Source organism: Natator depressus, chromosome 3, assembly GCF_965152275.1.
Source record: "Natator depressus isolate rNatDep1 chromosome 3, rNatDep2.hap1, whole genome shotgun sequence".
Lineage (NCBI taxonomy): Eukaryota > Metazoa > Chordata > Testudines > Cheloniidae > Natator > Natator depressus.
The window spans coordinates 189,167,880-189,188,553 of record NC_134236.1 but is presented as its reverse complement, the minus strand read 5'-3'; the positions used below and the strand labels follow the sequence as shown (position 1 = coordinate 189,188,553).

The 20,674-nt window shown below is 42.8% G+C and overlaps 1 protein-coding gene across 1 annotated transcript in view; it reads right to left on the bottom strand.

Annotated features, from left to right (window-relative positions):
* The window catches only part of PAPOLG (poly(A) polymerase gamma), a 77,402-nt gene that overhangs the window by 38,559 nt on the left and 18,169 nt on the right, over nucleotides 1-20,674 (bottom strand). Inside the window, exons 9-13 of the mRNA XM_074947150.1 lie at nucleotides 4,437-4,575; nucleotides 4,181-4,253; nucleotides 3,987-4,107; nucleotides 3,439-3,523; nucleotides 2,216-2,269 (exon numbers count right to left, since the gene is read on the bottom strand). Of these exons, the coding sequence (XP_074803251.1) occupies nucleotides 2,216-2,269; nucleotides 3,439-3,523; nucleotides 3,987-4,107; nucleotides 4,181-4,253; nucleotides 4,437-4,575 (472 nt within the window). The remainder of the gene's footprint in view (nucleotides 1-2,215; nucleotides 2,270-3,438; nucleotides 3,524-3,986; nucleotides 4,108-4,180; nucleotides 4,254-4,436; nucleotides 4,576-20,674) is intronic.

Here is a 20,674-nt window from a genome sequence, read left to right as displayed (position 1 = left end):
TATTGTGACATAATACATAGTTTTGGCCTTAAAAATGTTTGATATTTAATATGATATTGTTTGATTGAAATGAGCACATTTGGGTTGTTATAGAACAAAGAGGAGGATATTCTGAAATATGTACTGAAATATGGTGTTGCTACACAAGGTAAATAAACGATCATAACCACACTTCATTAGAACAAATAGAAATAGGTTAGAATATAGCAAATGGTGCCAACCACTTTTCTTGAATTGCTATTCTGATATAGTACTCTCACAAGGAGTCCTGCAGATTAGTTTAAAGCTGCTAGTGTTCTGCAGCCTATTAAAAGCTTATTGCTATACAACTGTTTTTGAATCCTGTGCCTTCAGATCAAGCTCTTTTCCAGTCAGTGCTAAAAGCAGAGCTGTTGGCTTATGGCTAATATAGGAAAAAGTCTTTATCACTATGTCGATGTTTAAATTCTCAGCCTCAGAAGTGTGGTCCCACATCTAGATTTCAGAGAAATGGTTGATTATTGAAACACGAGTCCCTATAAGAACAAATCATGTAATATGTTCATACTATAACTACTGAAAAATTATTTTTGAAACTGAAGCTTACTTGTAAACCGCAGCATACACTTACAATTCAGAAGAAAGTAATAAGGAGAAATCTTGCATTTGGAAAGATATGATTTGAAGAACCAATTTCATAGTAGTGACCATACAGCTGCGTAACATAAGAGGACACCACCACCAAACACCCCCCACTTACTTCAGAGTCACCATACCAATGAAGATTTTCAGACAGGAGCAAGGTTTACCCAGGGCCAAAAAACAAAAACAGAAAAACACTCAAGAACATTTTTGCTTGTATGCTGTCACATATCACTTATGTCCCAATCCTTTATCATCTTGCAAATCCCTCAAACTTCTGCACAGGCCACCAATACTGATCAGCCAAAATTTACCACACCTATATTAAAAATGGTTAGTTTTATGATTAAATTGGTCACTTGATGCATTATTGCTCTCAACTGTGTGCAAGTTACCTGGTGCTGATAGCATGTCTTCCTCTTGCATACTGCCAAATAGTCAGGCAGCACTTAAACTGCAGATATTGTTTAATCTTACTAGTGCTTATCATTGCTTGTGGTGTTTTGAGAAACCACCCCAGAAGGTTGGAGGTTTAACACTTATCTAACTTTTCCAAGAGAATTATAGAAAGCTGTCATAAATATAAAGGGAAGGGTAAACACCTTTAAATCCCTCCTGGCCAGAGGAAAAATCCTTTCACCTGTAAAGGGTTAAGAAGCTAGGATAACCTCGCTGTCACCTGACCAAAATGACCAATGAGGAGACAAGATACTTTCAAAGCTGGGGTGGGGGTGGGGGTGGGGGGGAGAAACAAAGGTTCTCTCTGTCTGTGTGATGCTTTTTCCGGGACCAGAGCAGGAATGCAGGTCAGAACTCCTGAAAAGGGTTAATAAGCAATCTAGTTAGATAGGCGTTAGATTCTGTTTTGTTTAAATGGCTGATAAAATAAGTTGTGCTGAAAGGAATGTATATTCCTGTTTGTGTATCTTTTTGTAACTTAAGGTTTTGCCTAGAGGGATTCTCTATGTTTTGAATCTGATTATCCTGTTTACCATCCTGATTTTACAGAGGTGATTCTTTTGCTTTTTCTTCAATTAAAATTCTTCTTTTAAGAATCTGATTGCTTTTTCATTGTTCTTAAGATCCACAGGTTTGGGTCTGTGTTCACCTATGCAAATTGGTGAGGATTTTTATCAAGCCTTCCCCAGGAAAGGGGGTGTAGGGTTTGGGAGGATTGGGGGGGGGGTAGGGGGGAGGAGGGAAAGACGTTTCTAAGCGGGCTCTTTCCCGGTTAAATATTTGTTAGACGCTTGGTGGTGGCAGCAATAAAGTCCAGGGGCAAAAGGTAAAATAGTTTGTACTTTGGGGAAGTTTTAACCTAAGCTGATAAATATGAGCTTGGGGGGGGGTTTCATGCAGGTCCCCACATCTGTACCCTAGAGTTCAGAGTGGGGAAGGAACCTTGACAAAAGCTTTTCCACATTTAGCACCTACACCTTTGTGTTCAAATACACTACAGTAGTTAATTCCAAGTTGCATAGTTTTAAACAAAGAAGAGTTTAGTGCTCCACCATTTTCTCCAATACATGAAGAAAATCCAACTCTAAACCATGTTTCAAGTGAAAGAATAAACCCATATTTAAGAATGACTTACCATTCTAAATGATTCTCTTCAGTAGAGGCACTAGCAGTCAACACAATATAATGCCTGGAAAACATTAAAATATTTAGCCTGTCTCTGGGATCAGGAAGTTTAGTTGCCAAACTCAGAATAGAAAACTCACTGCAACAATTCCAAGACTTCTTGACATGAAAGAAGTCATGGATCATACTTTCCCAGAACTATGAAGAATAAATCTACGCTGGGTAGCCGTGTAACTGAAAACAGACTGAAAGATCACATTCCACTGAACCAAAAACATATACATGCAATTTACTCTTGTATTAGTTCATTAATGTATTATTATATCTTACTGCTTAACCACCCATCATCTAGCATTATACTATATTTTAACGAAGGAGCAATCCTAAAACATTACTGCAGTTTGAAAGTTTAATCTCTCCAAACCAATGGAATATTTTAACTCTTCTAGGATGGCTCTTAAAAGAACTCTAGTTACGTACAACCAATGCTTTCTTCCTTTGGGATCGGCACTAATGTGTCTAGGGGTATATCTACACACTTATGTAAAGACAGACAGACATACATACATACCTGTACATATGTACAGACACCACATACTCTACTAAGCCATACCCATGCTAGCAGGGTAAGTGTTCTACACACCTGAAGCCCCAGGGTATACACCCTACATGGCTCCCACACCCACGCAGTGTTTCCCACATCTACACTACTCTTTTTAGCTGCCTAGTGTCCCCACTGCTGGAGCCCTTCACTGCCACATGTAGCTACACGTGTAGTGCCTGTACTCTACATGCCACCATAAGACTAGACAAACTAGGAATTATGCTCTTTAGGGTGAGCTAAGTATGCTTCTTCATATGTTTAGGATAAATTTGGGATAATGGTTCAGCTATTTCAGCCTAAATGGAAATAAGCCTCTTCCAATTCCCTTTTCTTCAAACTATTTTCAAGCCACATTTAGAGGTACTGAAAACATTTCTGCATAGTATAAAAAAGTTACAGGTTTTCTCACTGAAGAGTAGTGTGCATTTTACTTTTACTGCATTCTAATTCACTAGGTAGAATAGGGATGGGAGAAAATGAAGTCCCTATAAGCAAACAGCAAGTTATGGTAGTTGTACTAACCTGAAATTTTTTTCTTTTTTTAAAATCAGAGAGCAAAAAATTTATTCCAATGGCATTGTAGTTCAAAATATTTCAGACAGACAGACAGACAATGGATTCATACATACTTGTACTTCTGAAAAAAGATTGGGGGTTCAAGGAGTTTTGGCCAGTCTGATTTTCCTTGGAGAATTTCATCTGTTACAGCAAGACCTATGTTTAAAAAAAAAAAAAAAAAAGAGTTTGCTATGTTTTATTTTTGTAGTCCGTTAACCTGACCAGGTAAGCACATTAAATTTCTACCCAGATCTTGGATACCAAGTCCTTTGAAATCTATGTATGAAAAAAGCTAGGAATCATCATCCTGCATGGTTAACTAAAGGATAGAACAAATGGGAATTCCTGCCACTGCACAGAACTGGGTCACCTACTACTGTAATCTCAATACACTTTGGAAAGTTGACCCTGCATCACCATGCTAGTCCAAACTGATTCCTAGAAATGAGAAACAGAAGAGACGTAGCTCATCTGTTCCATCCTCCTGCCAGTGCCGGATTGGTCCTCACAGCATATAAATGTGTTTTGTTCTAAAGGAAGAAAATGTTTACTTGGCATTATTTATTTTGGCTCATTTTTAGATCATGTAAAAAGTATGGAGAGGTTTGAAATGCATTACCTTGCTTGAACTCCTCTACCATTACTGCTCGTGTTGAAGTAGACACATTATACGTAGAGTTCTGCTGCGGATAGGCTGGCGTGATTATGGGCATTAGATGATATCGGTCAGATGGGTTTACCTATGGCATTAGAATGGTTCCATTAGTGTGTTTAAAGTGATTATAAATTAAGAAAGAAAAGAAATCTACATACCCTAGGGTCCCAGACTGGCAAATTTAGATTGCTATCTTCAGGTTGTTTGAGCAACACAGGATTTGGCCATTCCCTGTACAAGAGACCAAAGAATGACTATCATGTATAGTTTTGTCCATGAAAGTAATTTTTCTTTAAAATACACAAAATGAAGACAATTTAGCTTAAGTCTAGTTAAGTGTAGAACTAGTTTGACAAGACAATGCTTAACTAATTTGGGGGGGGGGGCGGCTATGAGAAGTGTTTAAAAACTTACCATTTTGAAAAAATTAGGAAGAATTTGTGAACTAGAGTAGATGCCAATGCATTTGGATAGAGCTGACATGTTCTTGCTACCAGCATCGCCCAGGAAACACCACCAAGAAATCCCAACACATTGGAATAAATACCACGTCCTAGAATATACACATTTTAAAGTTAGCCTTTATTTTTAAAGTGTGCAAGTATGGTTCTTTCCAAAAACTTAGAGCTCTAGAAAAGATTTAACAAAACTGATTACAACCCAACCTTTACAGATTATACTTAATTATATTACGTCTACTTATTCCCATTTAAGCACCAAAAAAGATATTTGATTCCAGTTTCCCGTCTCTCAAGGTAAGATATACTGAAGGCCCCATACACATACTTCCAATTTGCAGAACCAGAGGGCTCTTTGGCTGTGGTCATTTTGCACTGATTCTTACACTGTTCTGGCAGCTGGAGAGGGGAGCCTTTAAAATTTGCCTTCCTTTTCAAGACTTGGGGGCTGATGGGCCTGAACCACATCATATGAATACAGACAAGATATTGAGCAAAATCCACATATGAAAGTGTTGACAGTATATTTGTAGCTGCTTTAGTCAATGAGCATTTTCATCAGTGTTTTCCAGGCAGCCTTGCTCAGACCCCAGTTATGCCAGGGAAGGAAAGCATTTGTAGCCAGATTCAACAACTCATCTCCCCGACTTCACAGGATTTCAGTGCCATCCAAGTCCTGCTCAGAGACTAGAGCTGGTCAACATTTTGACAGAGGCCTACTAAGAATTTTCTCATTAAATTTTTGAAAGTTTTGCCAGTTTTGGATCAGCACTATCTGAGATCCCTCCTATCAAGGCAGACTGCAATTCTTTCCCATCTCAAAGATGTTTCTCAAGTTAACAGTTTGGTGCACATGATTACCCATGGACTTTTCCATCCTAATCTTGTCATATTTCAGACTAACCAAGATCACGGGCTAGAGATTGTAATTTTCATTCAAAGACCAAAAGCGGATCTCAGAACATTTCACATTGTCCATAGGCAAGACAAAATAATTAATAACCATTACTATCACAAAGCAGCAACAAGTCTAGAACATAACAGTTCTCAGTCATCCATTTAAACATTAGCCAGATTCAGTGGTTTACTTTTAGAAGTCAGACAAGATAAAGCCTGTTCAGGTCAGTAGAGTCATCTGTCAAACATCCAGTTTACTGCTCCCCAGATTGCAATTTATTTCTATTCCCATAACATTTATTCTGAAGGCACTTACTTTGTGTCTTTTTGTTGTTGTTATACATGAAGGTTACTCACTTGTAACCCAATTTCTCTGACACTAACTCTGTATATTCACTTTCGTGATGTGCCATCTGATGGAACTTTCTGGTAATACGGCCAGTGAGTGCCCACATGTCCCTCCTCCTAGTCCCCTCAGTGTTCAAGCATGTTGTAAGGGCGAGGCCTTAAAAAGGAGCATGGTGTGAGCACTTGCTCAGTTCCTGCCCACAGCTAGTGCCGAGTACAGTGGTATATCTTAGGACTCTACGGAAGAGGGGAAGGTGTGTGGACAGCATGAAAATGCAGTGTCCATCTGGAAGAACTCCGGTTACCTTCATTCCTTCTGTGAAGGTCCTCTGCATATTCTCACTCTTGGGGTAGTTTGACAAGCAATATTCAGCAAAAGATGGAGGAACACAAGGTCCTAATTAAATAGGGATTGAAACATTGCCCTGCCAAACTGAGCATCAGCTCTACCAGATAAATCTAAAAGCATAAAATTTAGTGAAAGTATGAACTGAACCCCAAAGTGGCAGCTTTACATATCTCAATAAGGGCATCATATCTAAAATACATTAGAGAGGTAGGAACTGCTTTAGTAGAGATAGTTCTGAGACCCAGTGCTGGAGAGAGAAGATACCTTATAATTTTAATACTCAATTTTAATAACCAATCTAGACAACGCTGGCACAGAAAAAGCATGGTGTTTGCAATTTTCAGCACAGCAAGTGAAAAGTTTTGGGGAAAATACTAAACTCCACAGTCAGACAGTAAAATAAGGAGCTTTTAAAATCTAAATAATGCAATCCAGATTCACTTATCAACACGAGGTTGGGGAGGGAGAGAAAGAGACAAATTGATTTTCATGTTAACCAATCAATTAGTTTAGAGAGAAATCTGGGGTGAGGCTTAAGTGCCTCCTTGTCTTTACAGAAAATTGTAAGAGGAGGGCCAGCCATCAAGGCTGACAGTTAACTAGGGGCTTGTCTACACTTGCAAGTTTGTTGCCAAAAACTGGGGTTTTGGCGACAAAACAGCAATAGCGTACACACTGCAAGGTCACTTTTTTCAGAACCCCCCCACCCCCCCCCAGTTTTGGCGACAAAAAACTTCCACCCCTGCGAGAGACTTTTATCTTTCCCCCCCTCCCTTTATTGTTGACAAACAGCCAGTCTAGACACCACAGGTTTTACCTCCAATTTTATTGGCCTCCAGAAAAGTATCCCACAATTCCCATGCTGCTGCCACTCTGGTCAGCAGTTTGAACTCTGCTACCCTGCAGCCAAACGCGCCCCTTCCCCTTGCAAGCACCAGGACTTTTAAATCTCATTTCCTGCTTGCTGGCTTCCCAGGTGAGCATGGCTGGCTGTCGCCCCAAACGCGCTCCCGCTTGGACCAGCGCTGAGTTGTTGGATCTGATCAGTATATGGGGAGAGGAGTCTGTTCAGTCTCAGCTGTGAGTGACCCGTAGGAATCAGGACACATATGGGCAAATTTCTCGAGGCTTGTGCGATAAGGGCTATGATCGGGACATGCAGCAGTGCAGAGCAAAGATAAAGGAGCTGAGGCAGGCGTACCATAAGGTGAGGGAGGTGAACCATCGCTCCGGTGGTGCGCCAAGACCTGCCGCTTCTATAAGGAGCTGAATGCTATCCTCGGTGGTGACCCCACCTCCACCGCCGATAGCCCCGTGGATACTTTGCAGGCAGCAGAAAGAGGGGGTAACCCTGAGGCTGTAATTGTGGATGAAGAAGTCAAGCTAGAAGAGGCTGAGGTGCTCCCAGCAGGGTCGCCCGGTGGGGCATGCAGCCAGGAACTTTCCACTCCAGAAGTGCTCAGTGTGGAGCAGGAAGCAGATGAGACTCTGGGTAAGTTGCTATGGCTTGTGTAGGGAATTGAAAAGTGGGAGGCAAGTAGTGTGTAGCTAATCTGCATCGCCAAGCAGGGTGTCGATGGACATCGAGACCTGCAGGGAATCCTCCTGAGAGAAGCTCTAGAAAGTTTCCAAGAGGTACTTGTTAATCCTCTGCTGCAGATTCCAAGGGATTGCAGCCTTGTTAGGTCCCCCATTGTAGGAAACTGTACCTTGCCATTTAGCAAAGTGGCACATAGCTGAGCTGCCTATAGACCGGGGTGAAAGCCACAAGCATTCAGAAGCTGAGCCCTGGTTTCCCTAGTCACCCTCATCAGTGAGATGTCAGCCAGCAGGTTGGCTGCCTGTGAAAAATTGTGGGATAATTTTAGAATGAGTTCCCTTCAAAACTGCCCTGCAAGCCATAATCTTTTTGTCCGTACGCACAACCGCCTTCCCACTCCTGAAACTCACCATGATTCGGGTGCTCGTGAAGCTGTGTGCTTGCTCGTAGAAATCACTTTCTCGGCAGAAGGTCTGTTTTACTAAAACGTTTCAGTCGTTTGCTGGAATAAAACAATCCCTCTTCTGTTCAGCACAGACCTTGAACACCGCATCACGCACCCCCATGGACCGGCTGCGGCAGATAAGAAAAAATCCTTGGCGCAGCAAAGAAGAGATGTTCTGCGAGGTGCTGCAGCGCGATGAGCGACAGACCGGGGCACGGAAAGAGTGCTGGGAAGCCGAAAGGCAGGACAGAAAAGAGACTGCTGCTTTTGCTAGGCAAGCGACAAAGCGGATGATAAAAGTGATGGAGGATCAGACAAAGATGCTCAAGTCCTCGATACAGCTGCAGACTGAGCAGATCGAGTTCAAGCACCTCTGCAGCAGATGCACAATTCTTTGCCAACCTCCCCCCCCCCCCCCAATGCCCACATATTCCTGTTCACTCCACAGCACTCCTGAGTTTCCCCATCACTCCAGCCCCTCTGACAGCTTGCACAATGATAACTGGAGCCACACACAGTTGTGAGGCTTTACCCTTTTTAACAACAAATAAAGCCTAAGGTATTTAATGGTACAGCATTTTTATTCTGTGTTCTACAAAAGCGTATCAATTCACTCTCGGGTACAGGCTTCTAAAGCATTTTGTTGCATGGATCTTGGGCCCCAAAATTGTACATGGATGCAACAGGAAAGCAACTCCAAAGCAGACGTGTTACTGGGGGGTCTAGCCTGCCATTTAAACACCTCCAGCGAGCTTTCAAATGGCCAAAGGCACATTCGACTACCATGCGGCACCTGCTCAGCCTGTTAAAATGCTCCTTGCTGATGTCCAGGTGCCCTGTGTAAGGTTTCATGGGCCAGGGCTGTAAGGGGTAAGAGGGGTCTACCAGGATTACTATGGGCATTTCCACATTCCCCACTTTGAACTTGTGATCTGGAAAGAAAGTCCTCGCCTGCAGCTTTCTGTACAGGCCACTGTTCCTGAAGGTATGTACGTCATGCACCTTTCCAGACCAGCCTGCACTGATGTCCATGAAACGCCCCTGGTCATCCACATGCGCATCCTGCAACACCATGGAGAAGTATCCCTTCTGACTGATGTATTCAGAGGCAAGGTGGTCTGGCACTAAAATTGGAATGTGTGCACCATCAATCGCCCCGCCACAGTTAGGGAAACCCATCTCTGCAAAGCCATACACTATGTCATGCACATTCCCAGAGTCATGGTCCTATGCAGCAGGATGCGATTTATTGCCCTTCACACTTGGAGTAATACAGCCCTAACAGTGGGCTTTCCCCACTCCAAATTGATTTGCGACTGACCGGTAGCAGTCTGGATTCGCCAGCTTCCACAGTGCGATTGCAACACGCTTCTCTCAATCTGGTGTCCTTGTACCACAGGTCGGGGGCCAACTCAGCAAATAGCTCCATGAAGGTTGCTTTACACATCCTAAAGTTCTATACCCACTGATAGTCATCCCACACCTGCATGACAATGTGATCCCACCAATCAGGGCTTGTTTCCCTAGCCCAAAAGGGATGCTCTACCATATGCAGCTGATCTGTGAATGCACAAAGCACCCATAAGTTGCTGCCATTCATATCACACTCGGGTGCCTGCAATTCATCCTCTGCTAACTTTGCGAGTAACTGTGTTGCCATGTGCAATGTCCTCACGACAGCTAACAGCGCATAGGAGAGAAGAACAGGATCCATCCTCTCTCACTGCAGATGTTGGCACGCACTACAAAAGAATGACAGTTGGAAAAACAGTGTGAAAGAAAACCAGAAACCATTGGAGGGGTGGGACACAAACTGGTGCATGACCATATATTTTGCACATCCCAGGATGCGCGGCGCTTCGTTTCTGCATTCCCACTACACCTAGCGACAGATGGTGTTGCCAGGCATTGTGGGATACATACCCACAGGCCATTGCTCTCACTGGTCGACAAAGGTGCCCCAAATGTGGACATGATCTGTCGACAGAGGGAGCAAATGTAGACACTTTGGCAACTTTATTTTGTCAATTTTTCCTTGTCGACATTAGCTTCATTGACAAAACTCGCTAGTGTAGAAAAGCCCTCATTCTTCTAGCTGAAGAGATTGCTATTATAAAGGCTGTTTTTAATAGAGATGAAACAATGAACAATTTGAGAGATGTCTAAATGTATAGAGTCATAAAATGTATTAATGCCAAATTTAAATAACCATGGAGGAACTGGATTTCTTAATAATGGATAGAAGATCAAAAAACCTCTAAAACTGTTTTTAAAACAAACAGTCAAGTGAAAATATAGATTTTACCATCAATAGAATTATGAAAGGTGGCTATTTCCACTAGATGGACCTTAAGCAAAGAAAGAGACAAACTCATACATTTTAGGTGTACTAGATATTCTAAAATACATTGAATTGGAGCAGATACTGGATCAATAGCCTTATCAGACATATCTTCCATTTAAAATCAGAACATTTTCTAATTGACTGTTTCCTAGAATTAGGACATGCTGCACGTCTACAGAGCAAGATCTTTCTAGATCTGTTAAAGTCCTATTGCCCAAAGCAGTTAGATGTAACAACTGGAGAGCTAGATAAAGAACTCTCCCCCTCTCTGCTGGGACAATAGGACTGGTGTTACTGGTAGAAGTTTGCATTTCCCCTTGGAATGAAGAATTAGGTGCATCTACCATTGCGGCCTCAGCCATGCCAGAGCAACTTGCATAATTTTGGCTAAGTTTGATTGACCTTTTTCACTACCTTTAACATTAGTGGGAAAGGAAGAAAGTTAACTGGTCCCCCAGCAGAGAAGAAAGGCATCTGTCACGAATATTCAAGCCTTCTCTTGAACAAAAACAAAGGAATTTTGTATTTAACCTGGTGCAAAAATATCCATGTCCAGAAAGTTGCAAAGGATGAAAATGTCCTGAACTACTGAGTCCTTTACTAAGCACTCAAGCATCTTAGTCTAATCTCTGTTCAGCTTGCCCGTGAGCTGCTTGTGAGTTCCCACTATGTGCAGGGCGATCAGAGACCGTGTAGAATACACCAGTTCCATAGCTTTCTTGCCTCCTTGCAAAGCTGAGATGAACATGCCCCTCCCTGTTGGTTCACATAATACATTGCCGACATATTTGTGGTGACTTGAACCACCCTGTCCTGTACCTGTAGAAGGAATGACTTGACAGCCAGAAGGATGGCCTTCAGTTCTAACATTCATGTGCAAGTGTGACTCAAGGAGTCCAGAGACCTTGAATAGATTGAGATACCCCTTCCCCATCCCTTCTTGGATACATTTGATGTAGCTATTGCAGGAATGTGGGGGAGGTAGAATGATACTGCTCTGAGAGCATTCTCTAGGCTCAACCACCACATTAGAGAGGCTAGTGGCTTTTTTGGGGAATGGTGATTACTTCGAACATACTGTCCAGCTCTAGGATTGGTCTGGGAATCCCTTTTTCTTTGGAATCAGAAAAAATTGTAAATAAACCCCTTGGTTCCAGAACTTTTCTAGGACCCCCTCTATTGCTCCTGCTTGTAACAGAGTTTGTATTTGTGTTCTTAGTACCCTCTTGTGAGATAGACCCCCTAAAAAGGGAGGAGTGGGGGGTTTGTGAGGAGGAAGGTATTCAAATTGGATAGCATAAGCCTTCCTTTATTATGTCTAACATTCATCTGTTTGAAGTGATATTTTTATGACTCATGGAATTCTGAGACAGATTTCTCCTAAAACAAGGATAGAATGATCCAGGCTTGGTTCACAGATCTCAAACCTCATGTCAAACCTGCAATCTAACATAAGGCAACAAAGACATAGCCGAAGAATTCTTCATCCTCCTCTGATGTTTAAAGGCTCTCTTCCTCTGCTAAGACAAAGGAGGACTGTTGTTGATTCTGATACTGTTTGAGTGTAGTAAGATGAAGGTGGGTAGTAATACTTAGATATCTAAACATGGGACCAGGTGACTAAAGGATTGAAACCGTCCCAGTGATCTTATAGAAAAGACAAAAGAAACTGTTTTCTGCAGCTTCATCAGTTTTGACTACATAAATAGTCACCCTTAAAAGGAAGATCCTCTGTTCTAGGCTGTGTCCAGAGGCAGAGAGGAAGATCTTAGTCACACATCTGCAGAGATCAGTGAACGAAGGAACTGATCCGGATGCAGTGTCCGATACCTCAGATGATTCTTTAAGTGCATGCTTTATGATGTTCTGACTTTTTATGAGGGCATTAGCTAGTTTTGTTGATCTCTGGAAGATTTTTAGTGAAAAGGGAGATAGTGTCCCCAAAAATGGAATTGGTACCTTGACATGACTGCTTAGTAATTGGCCACTCATGTTCAATTTTCTTCCTAGAGAATTAACTCTTACTCCTTATCAAAGAGGGGAAAATGATCCGTTTTGGATCATTTGACCATAGCTGATGCAACAAGTCAGTCACTTAAGAGGAAGGTGTAGAGGAAAACAGAAGAATCTTTCCTAAGGAATCTGATATGACTTGTCAGCTTTCTTTGAAACTGGCTGATAGGAAGAAGGGTTTGACCATATTGATTTATCTGGTTCTCAAAGTCCATCTAGTATTGGTAAAGGTACTGGATTTCTTGAAGTGGTATCTAAAATGTCAAAAACTGGGTGGGTGACCTCTTCGAAAGCCACTGAAGGTAAAAATGGTTCTCTGTTGGTCTTCAAAATGTGAGTGCAGATATGTATTCCACTCAGGTGTGTGTGTGCCCAGCACACTGAAGCTGGTGACCGTTGCTTAGTACTACCTGTCAGGGTGACGCTCTGGCCCCTCGTAGCTCTCCACTGGCTATTTAAGTACAGCACCATCCTGACCTCTTAGTTCCTTCGCACTGAACATCAAAACTCCCTGAGACAGAGTGGGTCGTGGACTAGACATCTACACCCACATACCAGTTACAGTACAAGTAGGTAACAGTTTTTTCTTCGAGTGGTTGCAGATTTTTTATTCCACTCACTTGACTCACAAGTCAAGGAGGACTTGGGGTTCAGTCTACTTAAAGAACAACTGCAGAACTTTCCCAAACTTCCCAAAGTTTCATGTTTCTAGATGCAGTTGTAACAGCATAGTACTTGGTAAAAATATGCACTGAAGGCCATGTAGTGGCCTTGCAAATGTCCAATATCAAAACATTGCTGAGGAATCATAGAAGATTAGGGTTGGAAGAGACCTCAGGAGGTCATCTAGTCCAACCGCCTGCTCAAAGCAGGACCAATCCCAACTAAATCACCCTAGCCAGGGCTTTGTCAACCCGGGCCTTAAAAACCTTTAAGGATGGAGATTCCACCATCTCCCTAGGTAACCCATTCCAGTGCTTCACCACCCTCCTAGTGGAACAGAGTTTACTAATATCCAACCTAGACCTCCCCCACTGCAACTTGAGACTATTACTCCTTGTTCTGTCTGTCACCATGGAGAACAGCCGAGCTCCATCCTCTTTAGAGCCCCCCTTCAGGTAGTTGAAGGGTGCTATCAAATCCCCCCTCACTCTTCTCTTCTGCAGACTATGTGATTGTTGTAGTCTGAGTTACTCCATATGCCATGGTAAAGCAGGAAGTTATTCACCTGGAAATGGTCTGAAGACTGCCTGACACTTCATCCATCCGGCATAGGAGACAAAGAATCAATGAGATGGTCTAGCCTTCTCTACATAGAATGCCAAGCATTGTCTCACACGCAACATATGAAGCCGCTGTTCATCTAGACTTGAACATAGCTTAGGAAAGAATACTAGTAAGAAGATTGCTCTGTTAATAGCTAACTGTGAAACTACTTCAGAATTATTTAAATTTATTTATTTTTTGAGTGTGGCCTTAGGGTCACTTTATCTTTGAAATACTGCATATATGGAGGTCCTTCCATTTGCTTACTCTCCTTGCAGATGTTATGGCAGAAAAAAAAAAGCGTTTTTTTTAATAAAGGAGGGATAGAGAACAAATTGCTAGGGGCTCAAACAGAGGTTCCAGGATGACAGCCAGTACACTGTTAAGATCCCACAATGGAAGTTTTCTTCAGAGTTGGAAAGAACTACCGCGGAGTTAGCAAAAATTTACTTCCACTGAATCAGAGGATGGAATGCAGAGATTGCTGGTAAGTAAACAGTCAAACAGAAACCTGAGGACTGAAGGTGTAATCCGGTAATCCCAAGTGTCCTGAATGTGGGCTAGACTCACCTGAATTCTCTGAGCTAGTGACCAAACCAAAAAAATGTTTCCTCTTGGCCAAATCAATAACCACAGTGGAATGTTTTCTATTATTAAGTAAAAGTCACTGGACTGCTTCTGAACAGCATCTTTCCTCTTCACCTACCCATGCAGCATCCACACTGAGGTGCAGATTGCCCAGTGCTGGATGCCAAATTTGACCATGGTGTTGAATCAGTAGGTTGGGATACAGCAGAAGATATCTGTAAGGTCAGATAGATGGAGGTAGTTAGAGAACCAACACTGCCTTTACTACAGTGATGCAACGAGTATCAATTTGGCATAATCTAACTTCAGTTTGAGAATAAACTTGAGGAATGAGTGGGATTGGCTTGGGGAAGGCATACATCATTGCTAATCCCTAGTTCAGATGGAAGGCATCAGTTAAAGAGCCTGGACTGAGATCTGCTCGAGAACAAAAACTGACAGCTGTTTGCTGCCTTTTGGTCTAAACAGGTAAATCTTCAGAATACTCCATTCTTTGAAGATGGACCTCAGAACCCTGGTGATGGACTGCTTGTGATTCTGGGATAAATGCCTGCTAAGATTATCAGCCACTGATTCTGAGCACCCAGTTAGAGTGCAGCTGTGGGAATGATGGCTTCCTTGATGCAAAAGTGCCAAAACTTCATTGCTCCACAACAGAGCTGGTTGAAGCAGGCTCCTCTCTGCTTCTTTCATAAACACATTGTGATGGTATTGTCTGAGAGTATATGAACCACTGTGCCCTTGATCTGAGCCCAAAAGGTCCAGCATGTGTTGTAAATGGCTCAAAGTTCCAGGACATTGACATGAAGAGAATCTTGTTCTGTCCACAAACCTTGAACTTTCAATGTCCCTAAATATGCTCTCCAAGGTTTCTATAATTATGGTTCTGCTTGGTGCATTCATTGATCTGATGTGTTCACCACTCTACAAACGCCAGGAGGGCTGGTAGCACTTTTACTAGGCTGCCCAGTGATTGAAAATTCAGGAGATAAGTCAACTTCAACCAGCCTTGAAGAGGATGAAGACACAATCTCACATGCTGGACTATGTACATGCAAGTGGACATATGACCAAGCAACTTCAGGCATACAGACTATAGTTGAAGGATGAGATCAGAGGGACAGACACAGGCAACAAATTGCTTGAAATTTCTCATTCAGCATAAAATCCCTTTAACTCAGAGTCCAATAGGACCCCAATGAACTCAATTGTGTGTGTTTAATGCTGACTTTTCTTTGTTCAAATCAGACCCAGATGATCAAAGAGACATAGCATGAAATGGACATGATGTAGGACTTGGTTTCTGGACTTTCCCTTCATTAACCAATCATCCAGGTAAGGAAAAACATTAATGCCTCTTTTTCTGAGATATGCTGCTACTACAGTCATGCATTTAGTAAATACATGTGGAGCTGAGAATAGGCCAAAGAGGAGCACTATGTCCTGATGTTGACCTACTACTACAAATCTCAAATTTCCTATGGCTTGGGAGAATTGTCACATGGAGGTAGGCTTTTTGAAGATCAGCACACCAGTCATATTCATCCAACTTGGTGAGAATCATCACTAGGGTGACCATGATGCTTCTTATGCGTTTGTTGTACTTGTTCAAACACAGCTCTTAACCCTCCCTTGGACTTGGGGATCAGGAAATACCATGAGTAAAACCCCTTTCCCCCTAATGCTGAAGGGAAAACTCTTCTACAGCTCCCAAAGCACACACAGCCTGGACCTGCTGTAGGAGCAGTGACTTGAGAGGGATCCCTGAAAAGGGATGGGGTAGGGGGTAAGAAGGGGGAAATGGACAGGAACAGGATGGCATAACCTTATCCCACAGTACTTAGGATAATTTGTCCATAGTTACTGTTTCCCCAAGCCCTGTAAAAGCGAAATAGCTTGCCTGCAAATGGAGGCGATATGGTTGAGAAGTTGATAACTGGAGTGTTGCTCTTGATAGGTGAGGAGCTGGCTGGCTGATTATTGGGACCAGGAAATGACCTCTTCTGGGACTTATGTCCCTTCCTAGAGAAGTCTTGCTGCCTAGTGGGGTAAGCTGACTGCCAGAATAACTGAGTAGTATTGCTGCTGCTGACTTCCATGATGCCTTTATCACTGGAATATAAGCCTCCAATTAACAAAGTAGCATGACAGTCCTTAAAAGAATGGAGTATCAATTTTTTCTGGAAACAAAAAACCAACCATCAAAAGGTAAGTCCTCTATGCTTTGTTGGACCTCAGAAGCTATGCCAATTCTGTAAGCATGAGGCTCTTCTCACTGATACAGTAGAGACAAGAATCCTGGGGAAAAAGTGTGCTCCGTGTCCTGTGTGGATTGCAGTGACTTCTTGGCCGCCAGACGACCTTCCACAATGAATGCCTTAAACTCTTCCCAGGAGGATTCTAGCAATTTATATGTAAATTTGGACATATTTTGTAAATTAGGAGGTTAACAGTACCTGCTGATTAGCAATGCGAATTTGTAAAGAGGAGGTTGAGTAAGTTTTTTCTTCCCATTAAATCTAACTGCTTATATCTCCCCTGATGCAACCTCTCATTTGCTGCTGTTATGACAAGTGAGTTAGAGGCTTGATGAGAGCAGAAGCACTGAAAACCCTGCATAAGGGCACAATACCTCTTTTCAGTATGCTTCATTGTGAGCAGTAAGGAACGTAGGGTACATTTTTGCAGGCTCCAAAAAGTGCTTCATTTATAGGGAGAGCTATTCTCCTGGGATACTTATTAGTACTGTCCTGAACAAACTGTCTGAATGCCCAAGCCTGTAGCCATTCACCTCAGGAGACCTTGATATGACTGAAAATCCTCAGGTACAGGACAAGAGGAAGCTGGCACCGTAGAATCATCCAGTGAGGGAAAAAATGAAGTGGAACCAATGAAATCTCCTGTGGCAACGCCTGCCTCTGTAACAATGGTTGAGACTGAACTAGCTCAGAGTGAGGATGAACAAAGATCAGTGACCTTGCTCTGGACTGACCTGTGCATTGGGACCTCACAGATTGAGGAACATCCCAAGGAGGCCATTGAGGATAAGGATATGGCATTGGTGGCCAGTGGGAACTGGACTAATACCCTTAACCCTACTGTGGGAGCAGTGCCAATCTCTGTACTGCTCGTGATCCCCAGGAGGTCTCAAAGAATGAGAATAGCACTTTGAAGGTGACAGAGGCAGAAGATGTTCCCAAATTCTCTCTTGAAGAAACTTCCAAGCAGTGGCAATGGAGGAACCACTCAGGTAGAGCAAGCAAACATCCAGCCTCACCTGAAGCCCAACATGCAGGCTGCATCAATGCTGATGATGGCAAAGCAGCTGGTGCCTTGAGTAGTGGTAAGGGCATTGCACTCACATGACACCGGAATGGACATCAGTAATGAAGGCGAGCCCAGTACCAGTCCTGCAGACGTGGTCTGCTCCAAAATGGTCATTACTGAAGATTGTAGCTGCACTGATGACTCCTCAGTACCAATAAAGGGGCCAAATTTAGCTCTGCATCCTGATTTTTAAGCAGTGCAGAAGACAGTGCTGACAACATTGAATATTCTCTAACCAGTCTAGGAGGTATTGATAACACAGAAGAGGCCACCACAGTTGAGTGCTACTGAATTAAATAGAATGTCTGGGGCAGAAAGGCAAAGCAAGACAAATTGTGCCAGATCTGTCAACAAACCAGAAACTAATTGGTGTCAACACCAATGTCATTGGTACCAGACTTGACAGTATACTGTCAAATTGTTCTCATCTCAGTACCAGAGAGTAGATAGACAGCCTGCCTCTATCCTGTGTACCAGAGGAATCTCTGTCAGTCTGCACTCCTCTTAGGGGAGGAGGAGGAATCTCTCCTAACTTTGCAAAGGTTCTCATCCATTTTGAGACTCATTTTCCTCAGAGTCTGAATCTGGCTGTGGAACAACAGCCCCTACAGGCTCTGAAGTGCTCTGAGGGATTGGACAATTGGCAGAGGTCTCCAGTACCAAAGCAAGACTCATGGCCCGCTCCATAAGGTGCTGCTTCAAGCACAAGTCTCTAGTCACCAGCATTCTTTTTTGAATGACTTACAGATGGAACACTTTCCTTTAAATGTGCCCTTCTCCAAGGCAGAGTAAAAACAGCGTGGGGGAAATCCCTATTAGGGATAGCCACCCCACACAACTGGCAGTGTTTAAAACCTGGTGAGGGCATCACACCAGGCTAAATCCTAAACTAACTAAACACTAAGGGTACTTCTAAAACTATATACACAAGCTCACAGCAAAGCACAAACAGTGAAGTGTGAGGGAAGATACCACACAGAATGCACCCAATCCAGCTGCAAATGGTGAGAAGGAACTGAGGGGGATTGGGCAGTGCTGACCTTAAATAGCATGAGGAGGGGCTACAAGGGGCCAGAGGATGTAAGTTCTCCAGCTTTGGTGCACTAGGAGTGCACACCTGAGTGGAGGACATGTCTGCAACCATTGGAAGAACTTCAAAACTAGCACCTTCCTGTTCACCAATTCATGAAACTGGATAGAGTCCTCAGAAGGGGATGATGCAGAAGCAACACTCACATTCTCATCAGGAAGAGAATCACTCTCCAACTCTTGTTCTTTTTGCTGAAACTTCACTTGAAGAGGTGGATCCTCCTTTTCTTCAGAAAGTATACCAGACACTAAAGTGGGAAAGTGTTCCAAATGTTGAGGATCCGATTGTCTCTGCTCTGTAGACCTAGATTTCCCTTAATCTGGAATTGGGAATCCTGGCTTTTGAGAATAGTTAGGGAAACTAGGAGTCAGGCAGGATGGCCAAGGCAGCATATGCCAATCTGACCACAGGATGTCATTCTCAAACTGAGCAGAGGAACAGTGTTGTGAAGAAAAAGTCTACCTCTGAAATCACTTATCCAGCTCTCCTTCAAAGTGCAGATCCAATAATGAAACCTATTGGTCAAAGGACTGAAAGTGGAATCTGTAAAAGGGATAAAGGTGAGAATTTTTTGATGAGTCACCAGAGTGAGGAGGTCAGATATGTTTTGATTTAGCCTTCCTTTTCCTTGGAACTGAAGTACTTTGTTCTGGTATGTTACCTGGCTGTTTGGGTCCCTTATCTGGAACCGCCTCCCTACAAACCCTTGTAATAATCTTTGTACAAAATATGCCTTGTGAGGTATAATTTAAAAACTAATAACTTCCTGCTGAATATCATCATGGTGAAATGTATGTAGCAATGTTATATGTTAAATTATGAACATAAGCTGAAATTAGATCTAAAATGTATTTACCAAATACGTTTGTCTTTAAGAAGCTGGTTTACCCAAAGGACAAGCTGATGTCTCTAGTTAGATGTTGTTAAAATTGATGGGCAGTCACCTGTCAAATGGTGATTCTGTGGCAAAGAAGGGGGGGCAGGAACAGATCAATCTGCATTTTAGCAAACATAATGGAACCTCTTTCGCCACCAGACTCCTTGTCTCCATCCTCACAGTGGGATGGAACTTTATCTAGGGGTAACCCTCAGGAAAAATTTATTTCAGAGTGTGACTGAACTGTAAAAGTGAGGGGCAAACACCCCAAGAAAAGGAAAGAAAAAAAAAAAGAAAAAGGAAAGAAAGAAACAGCGTTTGGACTTTGGGAGCAGGTTCTGGCCTGAGAATTCAGTCAGCAGTGTTACTGGGAACACATGGTAAGGGATTTCACCTTGAACCAAAGTTTAGTTTGTTAAGTTTTTAGTACTAGGAAGCATTTTATTTGTTTCTCTTGTAACCATTTCTGCCTTATACTCACTTAAAACCTATCTCCTTGTAGTTAAATATGTTTCATTCTTTAATCAAAACTAATCCAGTGTTTTAAACTGTGCAGGTAACTCCATTTAGGGTAGAAATATTGGATCCATTGCCCCTCTAAGGTATCTTGAGTGTCCAGGACACTTTTTGGGGGAAACTTAGAGACTGGGAATGTGTTGGTCACCTTGAAAGTGATAACCAAGCCTGGTGGAAGCCAGAGTGTGACTGATGTGTGGCTGACAGGCTTCAGAATACACAGATACGCAGGGTCTTACCTGTGTGCTGGAAGTCTGAGTGGCCCAGGTGAGAGCTACAGCAGCAAAGCATTGTGAGGCACCTAAGTTTGCAGGGCAGTGCTGACAGCCCCCCACTAGTCTGGATTGCCCCCCAGAATGTCAGAGGGGCTCGAGCGTTTTGGAACCAGATTTGATGTCTTAGGTACAGGTGGCTCTGTTGATTTGGAACTGGAGCTTGGTGTTGAGGCAGACACCTTTACCATGGTAGTCTGCTTGGATGCAGAAGTACTCTGAGCCTATTCAGGCCTCCTATCCTTTCCTTCAGATCTCTTCAACACCTATAATCCCAGAGGTCTGGCAGTCAACGCCTCCTGCAATAAGAAGGCTTGGAGTC